Raw genomic sequence first — 8,942 nt, forward strand, 5'->3', positions numbered from 1 at the left:
TGGGGGGGGGCAAGGCCTGGCACCCATTGGGCAAGGGGGGTGTCCCAGCAGGGACCCAGATTTTCAGTCTGGGGGTCTCGATGCCCAGCATCTCGGGAGGGTTCTCCTCACCCCGGGTGAGCTCCGTCTTGGGTGCCTGGCGGCCAAAATCCGTTTCTTCCACCAACACCTGGAGGAAACAAGGTGGGGATTCCCTTGAGAAAAGGTGAGCCCCGCCCCCCCTTGCCTCAGCTAACTGCTAGGCCCCTCTCTCTCCTGCCCCAACCCCTGGGAGTCCACCTCCCCCACTCCTCCTCCTCTCCACAAACCTTACTCCTCCTAGCAGGGATGATATTACCTAGATGGGTCATGAAAGGTCTGCAAGAAAATAGCCAAGCTCAGAGAGCAACTACAGTTCTTTTCCTCCCCCTCCTCCTCCTCCTCCTCCTCCCCCTCCTCCTCCTCCTCCTCCTCCTCCTCCTCCCCTCCTCCCCTCCTCCTCCTCCTCCTCCTCCTCCTCCTCCTCCTCCTCCTCCTCCTCCCCTCCTCCTCCTCCTCCTCCTCCTCCTCCTCCTCCTCCTCCTCCTCCTCCTCCTCCTCCTCCTCCTCTCCTCCTCCTCCTCCTCCTCCTCCTCCTCCTCCTCCTCCTCCTCTCCAAACACCCCACTCCTTCTAGCACGGATGATATTACCTAGATGGGTCATGAAAGGTCTGCAAGAAAATAGCCAAGCTCAGAGAGCAACTACAGTTTTTTCCTCCTCCTCCTCCTCCTCCTCCTCCTCCTCCTCCTCCTCCTCCTCCTCCTCCTCCTCCTCCTCTTCCTCCTCCTCCTCCTCCTCCTCCTCCTCCTCCTCCTCTCCAAACACCCCACTCCTTCTAGCACGGATGATATTACCTAGATAGGTCATGAAAGGTCTGCAAGAAAACAGCCAAACTCAGAGAACACCAAGGACCTCATAGTCCTTCTCCTCCACCCTCCTCCTCCTTTTGTCTTCCTCCCCTTTCTCCTCCTCCTCCTCCTCTTCCTATCCACATACCCCACACACCTAGCACGGATGATATTACCTAGATGGGTCATGAAAGGTCTGCAAGAAAATAGCCAAGCTCAGAGAGCAACTACAGTTCTTTTCCTCCTCCTCCTCCTCCTCTTCCTCCTCCTCCTCCTCCTCCTCCTCCTCCTCCTCCTCCTCCTCTCCAAACACCCCACTCCTTCTAGCACGGATGATATTACCTAGATAGGTCATGAAAGGTCTGCAAGAAAACAGCCAAACTCAGAGAACACCAAGGACCTCATAGTCCTTCTCCTCCACCCTCCTCCTCCTTTTGTCTTCCTCCTCTTCCTCCCCTTCCTCCTCCTCCTCCTCCTCTTCCTATCCACATACCCCACACACCTAGCATGGATGATATTACCTAGATGGGTCATGAAAGGTCTGCAAGAAAATAGCCAAGCTCAGAGAGCAACTACAGTTCTTTACCTCCTCCTCTTCCTCCTCCCCCTCCCCCTTCTCCTGCTCTTCTTTCTCCTCCTCTTCTTCCTCCTCCTCTAGCTCCCCCTCCTCCTCTCCACACACCCCACTCCTTCTAGCACGGATGATATTTCCTACAGTAGATGGGTCATGAAACATCTGCAAGAAAAGCACCAAGCTCAGAGGGCACCAAGGACCTTCCCCTCCTCCCCTCCTCTTTCTCCTCTTCCTCCCCTTCCTCCTCTTCCTCCTCCTCTCTGCATACCTCACTCCTAGCACTGATGATATTACTTGGATGGGTAATGAAATGTCTGCAAGAAAACAGCCAAGCTGAGACAGCAACTGTACAGTTTTTCTCCTCCTCCTCCTCCTCTTCTTTCTCCTGCTCTTCCTCCTGCCCTCCTCCTCCTCCTTTATCTCCCTTTCCACACACCCCACTACATCTAGCACTGATGATGTTATCTAGTTGGGTAATGAAACGTCTGCAAGAAAACAGCCAAGCTCAGAGACAACCACAGTCCTTTTCTTCTTCTTCTTCTTCTTCCTCCTCCTCCTCCTCCTCTTCCTCCTCCTCCTCCTCCTCCCCCCACCTTTTGGGAGTCGAGGGAAATGGACTTTTACCAGGTCAGCATTTGAAGCTCCTTTCTCTTGTTTCCTCCTCTTCATCTCATCCTGATACAGTTGCAGGGACAGTCCGTGGTCGCACTGGTGGCCCTGGCTGGATTCTGATGGCTCCTAGGGAGAGAAGGCGGCGGGGGGGGGGAGGAAGGGGAGGGGAGAGGAAATGTCCATTTGGCATCACCAAAGAAGTAAACCAGTAAGTCCTCGACTTACAACTACAAAGGTGCCCAAAATTTCCATTGCCAGAGAAGACAATGATTAAAGTGAACAATTTTAGGACCTTCTCTTTGCCAGAGTTGTTATGCGAATCCTTGCACTGGTTTAAGTCAGTAACCCCATCGTTAAGTGAATCTGGCTCTCCCCCCGTTGGCTTGGCACGTTGGAAAGGGGCGCCAAAAGGTGATCGCTGCGACCGTCATAAATGTTTTAAGTCAGTTGGCCGAGGGTCTGAATTTCGATCCCATCACCCTGGGGAACGCTAGAGCAGTCGTAAGAGTGAAACAGCCAGTCCTAAGTCCCTTTTTTTCAGAGCCGTTGTAAGAGTTAGGACTGGCTTTTTCACACGAGTGGTTTCACAAGTGGAGGGCTGCCTGTATGTAAAAATAGTGGCCACCTGATTTTGTATGCATTTCTTCATTTAAAAGATTTGGGGGGACTTGGCTCCATTATTATTATTTTTGTGCTACGATGTTAAGGTAATGTTCAGATTTTATAGCTGATCAACTGATGTAAGTCTGTAAGCTGTCAGGATTCCAGCCATCGCCCTCATTAAATCATGATCCTCGAGCCAAACTTCAAAAAACTTCAAAGGGTTCATTCGAGGCAACGAGGGGTGGGATTCTACCTGGTCGGAACCAGTTCTATAGAACCAGTTGTTACGATTCTGCGCAGTTCGGAGAACCGGCAAATCGCGTCACTGGCTGGCCCCTCCCCTCTCTTCCTCGCCCACTCACTCCTTACCTGGCATTTCTGCAATCAGGTAGCAGATTGCAGAAAGATAGATCTCTGAGTGATTCTGCGAGCAACTCAATCTGCCCGCCTGCTTTGCCTGATTTGGGGTAAAAGTTGCTCTTTTTTAAAATAAAAAATTCAATATTTACATACATGCTGTGCTGGGAGTTAATTTTGTGAGTTTGCTTGCAAGCAAATTTTATGTGACAGACTGAGCTAGCCAATGGCAGATAGATAGATTTCTGAATGAATCTGTGATTCTGCGAGCAACTCAATCTGCCTGCCAGCTTTGCCTCATTTGGGGGTAAAAGTTGCTCTTTTTTTAATTAAAAAAATTCAATATTTACATAAATATTTACAATATTTACATACAAGCCACCCCCAGCCAGTCACATGGCCACCAAGCCATGCCCAGTCAGCGAGCCACACCCAGCCAGTCACATGACCACCAAGCCATGCCCACAACCTAGGCCACGCCCACAGAACCGGTTGTAAAGAAATTTAAATCCCACCCCTGAAGGCGACATACTGGCATTGCCCTGTATGAAGCCAACTCTGGCCACTGTCATTTACAGTCCCCTGGGACCCTGTTTCCCCTGTCCCCCCTGGGTGTGTCATAAATCGGATTCTCCAACTGAGCACGTTCATGGACTGGGTGTCATCATTCACGTTCTCCAATTAAATAATATATTCACGGGAAAAAGCTCTGGTAGTTTAGTTACAATCTGTTAAAGATAAAGAGTTGGAATGTACTTTCGCTTTGCTGCACTACTCTTTCAGATTTTCTTTCTCCCCCCCCACCCTTTTTTTATAGCAACTACTAAAACAGGCATAGGAATGTTTTATGAATTGATGTTAAGCCACAATGATGAACTGAGGATGAGTACTGCCGCTTTAAGAAGCTATCTATACAAGGGAGGCCATGTGAGGGCGTCTTTCTCTCTCTCTCTCTCCTTGTGTTCTATCTCCATTGTAGTTCTCCGTGCAGAGTAATGAAGATTGATTGCTTGCCTGGTATTTGCCTAACAGGTATGTATGTCTTGTATATAAACCACTGTTAAAAGACAAACCCTCTGTGTGTGCTGTGTTTTGCTCCTGGGTTGTCTCACAATCGGAGTCACGCTGCAAACACTCCAACATATGATGCACAGTTGCAGAGGTGGTATTCATTCAGCCGGTTCTGACCAGTTCTGGAGAACCGGTAGCGGAAATTTTGAGTAGTTGGGAGAACCGGCAAATCCCACTTCTGACTGGAGGTTTTACAGTATCCTTCCCCTGCCACGCCCACCAAGCCACGCCCACAGAACCCCGTAGTAAAAAAAAAATGAATCTCACCACTGCACCATTGAGGTTGAGTTGAAAGTGACAAACAGAGAGGGGAGTTTTAGTAATTGGATTATTAGACTCAAGTTGCCAATATTTGGAGGGCCACTAGATGGCAGCAGAGGCCCTCAGAGAACTTCAGGTAACTTCAGGTATCTAAGCTTGGGAACTTTAAGACTTGTGGACTTCAGCCCCCAGAATTGCTGGGGAATGCTGGCTGGGGAATTCTGGGAGTTGAAGTCCACAAGTCTTGCCCTATATACATTATTTCAGACAAATGGCTGTCCTAGAGAACAATTAATCAGTACAACAACTTGCCTCCAGAAATGGTGAATGTTCCATCGTGGGAAGTTTTAAAGAAGAGATTGGAGAACCAATTTGTCTGATGGTATAGGGTTTTCTGCCTAAGCAGGGGGTTGGACTAGAAGACCTCCAAGGTCCCTTCCAACTCTGTTATTCTAATTCTATTCTATTCTATTCTATTCTATTCTATTCTATTCTATTCTATTCTATTCTATTCTATTCTGTTCTGTTCTGTTCTGTTCTATTCTATTTCTATTCCATTCCATTCCATTCCTATTCTATTTCTATTTTTATTCTATTCTATTCTTTTCTTTTCTCTCTATTCTTTTCTATTTCTATTCTTTTCTATTTCTATTTTTATTCTATTCTATTTTTATTCTATTCTATTCTATTCTTTTCTATTTCTATTCTATTCTATTCTATTCTATTCTATTCTATTCTATTCTATTCTATTCTATTCTATTCTATTCTATTCTATTCTATTCCATTCCATTCCATTTCCATTCCATTCCATCTATTCCATTCCATTCCATTCCTTTCTATTTCTATTCTATTTTTATTCTATTCTATTTTTATTCTACCCTATTCTTTTCTATTTCTATTTCTACTCTATTCTATCCTATCCTATTCTATTCTATCCTATCCTATTCTATATCTCTCCTATCCTATTCCTATCCTATTCTATTCTATTCTATTCTATTCTATTCTATTTCTATTTCTATTCTATTCTAACCCCCCCCCGCCCGCAAAGTAGGAGACCCTAGGCCAAGGGTCTTCAAACTTGGCAAGTTTAAGACTTATGGACTTCAATTCCCAGAATACCTGAGCTAACACGACTGGCGGAGGAATGCTGGGAGTTGAAGTCCACAAGTCTTAAAGCTGCCAAGGTCGGAGACCCCTGCCCTAGACCATTCTGGACACATGACTGTTCAATCTCTTCTTGAAGACCTCCAGTGGCGGAGCACCCACCACTTCAAAGGAAAGCGGTTCCACTGATAATTTGTTCTCCCTGTCAAGAACGTCCTCCTTAATTCTAGATTGGGGGTCTCCTTGGTAAGTTTTCACCTCTTCTGGTCCACCCCTTGTCCCCGATTCTGTGGTCGCGGGAAACTCAGAATAAGCAGCCTGACTCACCTCATCGTGCGAATGTCCCAGGAGGGTGAAGAATTTCTCCAAGAGGAAAAAGAGGTAGAGACCCCCCAGCACGGCCAGGAGTTTCCAGAGTTTGTCCTGGGCTTCGGGTCCATGGTGGAGGTGGGCATCGCCCTCAATGTGGGAGTGAGAATGGAGGCCCAAGAACTGAAATGAGAGCGGGGGTTCGAGTGTGATTGCAACCCAGAATGGAAAGAGAGAAGGGTCTTTCGTAGCAACAGTACATCACGAGAAGGCAGGGTTTGGTAGAGCTACTAATTACACTTCCATTACATTTCTTCACAGCCCAAACGCAGGTGATCCCTGAGAAACTCCTGTAATGGAGCCTGCCCATCATGAGAGGTGGGATCTGGCCGAGTTACTAGTTACACTTCCATTACATTTTTGTGTTGTGGCCTGTCAGCCACCGAATCAGAGGAAGAAGAGGAGGAGGAGGTGTGGGAGTCAGCCTCAAGGCGACCTGAGAGCTCTGAGGTGGAAGAGGGAATGGAGCTGGCAGAGAGAGACAGGTGGAGGCAGAGCCTGGGCCGTCCATCAGCCCTCAGATGGAGAGTCAACAGCCCCTAGGTCTGGAGGTGGCTGATGAGGAAGAGGAGGAACAGCTGGGCCCAGTGCCTGATGCGCAGATGCACAGAAGGGAGAGGAGAGCAGTGGAAATCTATGAGCCGGTCCTCAAGACGGAAGAGCCACGGCTGCTAGCGAAGCCCCACCCTAGCTCTGGGGATGCAAGGCAGGGGGCGCAGACAAATAGGTATAGCAGACAACTTTTCATGTCCCCTACCAGACAGACCTCTTAGCCTTAGTGGTGAGAGAGAAACTTTTTGCCAAGGAGAGGAGAGCAGTGGAAATCTATGGGCCGGTCCTCGGGACGGAAGAGCCACTGCTGCTAGCGAAGCCCCATCCTAGCTCTGGGGATAAAAGGCAGAGATGAATAGATGTGGCAGACAACTACTCATCTTCCGGATGGACAGACTTGTTAGCCTGCGGTGAGAGAGAAACTTTTTGCCAAGGAGAGGAGAGCAGTGGAAATCTATGGGCCGGTCCTCGGGACAGAAGAGCCACCGCTGCTAGCGAAGCCCCACCCGAACTCTGGGGATCAAAGGCAGGGGGCGGAGATGAATGGATGGAGATGAAAATTAAAAAGGAATCTTTTGAGTTCACATCTGTCGTGTTTGGGGAGCTGGGTTCCTTAGGATGGAAGGAACCAACAGGGCTGCAGACCCCAACTTAAACCAGCACCTCAGGGAGTGGCCAACCTGTGACCTTCCCCCAAACCTTTAGGCCCCCCCTTTTCAAGCCCCCCCGGCCCCCCTGGCACGGACCTTGGGGATGAGGTGCAGCAGGGCGTCCCCAGTGAGCGATCCGACAGCCAGGCTGACAAAGGTTTGGATGACATACTGGTAGGCACTGATGCAAGCGGTGCAGAGAAGGACCACAATGCCGAAAAGGGCGCACACGCACACCAGCAGCGTGGCCAGCGAGCCATAGATGTACTCTGGAAAATAGGAAGGGGAGGGGGGAATAACCTGAGGAAAGCAGAATAGAGCAGACTAGGTGACTTGAGTAGACTAGGCTACTCAAGGGAGAAAAGAGAACAGAATAGAATACAGAGCACAGAACAGCACAGAATAGAAAAAAATAGAATAGAGAAAACGCAACAGAATTTTTTAAAAAAAGTCAGAATAGAATGGAATATAGAATAAAGAACAGAATAGAACAGTATAAAATATAGGAAACAGAATAGAACAGAATGGAATATAGAAAACAGAACAGAATGGAATAAAATATAGAAAACAGAACAGAACGGAACGGAATGGAATATAGAAAGCAGAATAGAATATAGAAAACAGAACAAAATAGAATATAAAAAACAACAGAATAGAATATGGAAAACACTAGAACAGAATAGAAAAAAAACAGAATATGGAAAGCAGAATGGAACAGAACAGAACAGCACAGAATAGAAAAAAACAGAATAGAGAAAACGCAACAGAATTTTAAAAAAAAATCAGAATAGAATGGAATATAGAATAAAGAACAGAATAGAACAGTATAAAATATAGGAAACAGAATAGAACAGAATGGAATATAGAAAACAGAACAGAATGGAATAAAATATAGAAAACAGAATAGCACAGAGCAGATTAGAAAACAGAACAGAATGGAATAAAATATAGAAAACAGAACAGAACGGAACGGAATGGAATATAGAAAACAGAACAGAACGGAACGGAATGGAATATAGAAAACAGAATAGAATATAGAAAACAGAACAAAATAGAATATAAAAAACAACAGAATAGAATATGGAAAACACTAGAACAGAATAGAAAAAAAACCCAGAATATGGAAAGCAGAATGGAACAGAACAGAACAGAACAGAATAGAATAGAATAGAAAGAACAGAACTGAAAAGAACAGACTAAGAAAGCGTTCTTTGACCAAGCATAGTAGCCACACAAGGAATTTGTTTCCGGTACAGAAGCACACAGGGCACTTGCAAAACACGTGATACAAGGCCGGGAAGGGGGTGTATGTCACCAAAGAGTTCACACACACACCCCATGGAAGAATGGGTCAGGGGCCGTTCCAAGCAGATGTGCTTCTCCTATGTGCCTCAGAAAGCTTTTCATGGGGCCCTGGATGGTTTGAGAAGTTGCTAGTGACAGAAGCATCCTGGTCATCTCCACGTTGCTTGAAACTTTAGAGTAGGGGGTCTTCAAACTTGAGAGCTTTAAGACTGGTGGACTTCAACTCCCAGGATTCCTGAGCTAACATGACTGGAGGAGGAGGAATTCTGGGAGTTGAAGTCCACCAGCCTTAAAGCTCCCAAGTTTGAAGACCCCCTGCATTAGAGGTTCAAACTCCGGAAGTTCTGACCAGAGACGACCAGTCATGGCTGGGGCGTAGAAGCTCAGAGGCCTTCAGTAGAATAACAAAAGGGAGAGGTCAACTCGCAAAGCATTCTTGAACGGCTCTCGAGTTGCTATAGGCAATGGAGATGGGAAAGCAAACGTCATCACAGCTGCATCCAAGAGCTGGCGTCTCAGTCAGAACAAAGCACGTTCCAACCGAGAACGCCAAGGTCGTCTCCACAGAAACCCACCGCGGCCGGAGGGAGGGACTTTTACAACCCACTCAAGATGG

The 8,942-nt window shown here is 47.1% G+C and overlaps 1 protein-coding gene across 2 annotated transcripts in view; it reads right to left on the reverse strand.

Moving 5' to 3' along the window:
• The window catches only part of SLC39A4 (solute carrier family 39 member 4), a 32,465-nt gene that overhangs the window by 2,012 nt on the left and 21,511 nt on the right, over positions 1 to 8,942 (reverse strand). For both annotated transcript variants that reach the window (XR_015748311.1, XM_087958919.1), the window contains 4 exons: positions 7,118 to 7,290; positions 5,778 to 5,942; positions 2,067 to 2,180; positions 112 to 169 (listed from right to left, as the gene is read on the reverse strand). Coding sequence is in view for 1 of the 2 variants with exons in the window: in XM_087958919.1 (XP_087815045.1) it covers positions 112 to 169; positions 2,067 to 2,111 (103 nt within the window). In the remaining variant the exon portion in view is untranslated. The remainder of the gene's footprint in view (positions 1 to 111; positions 170 to 2,066; positions 2,181 to 5,777; positions 5,943 to 7,117; positions 7,291 to 8,942) is intronic.

Source organism: Notechis scutatus, chromosome 3 (genome assembly GCF_049901735.1).
Source record: "Notechis scutatus isolate UNSWTSFEM ecotype Mainland chromosome 3, rNotScu1.2, whole genome shotgun sequence".
NCBI classification, from domain to species: Eukaryota; Metazoa; Chordata; class Lepidosauria; order Squamata; family Elapidae; genus Notechis; species Notechis scutatus.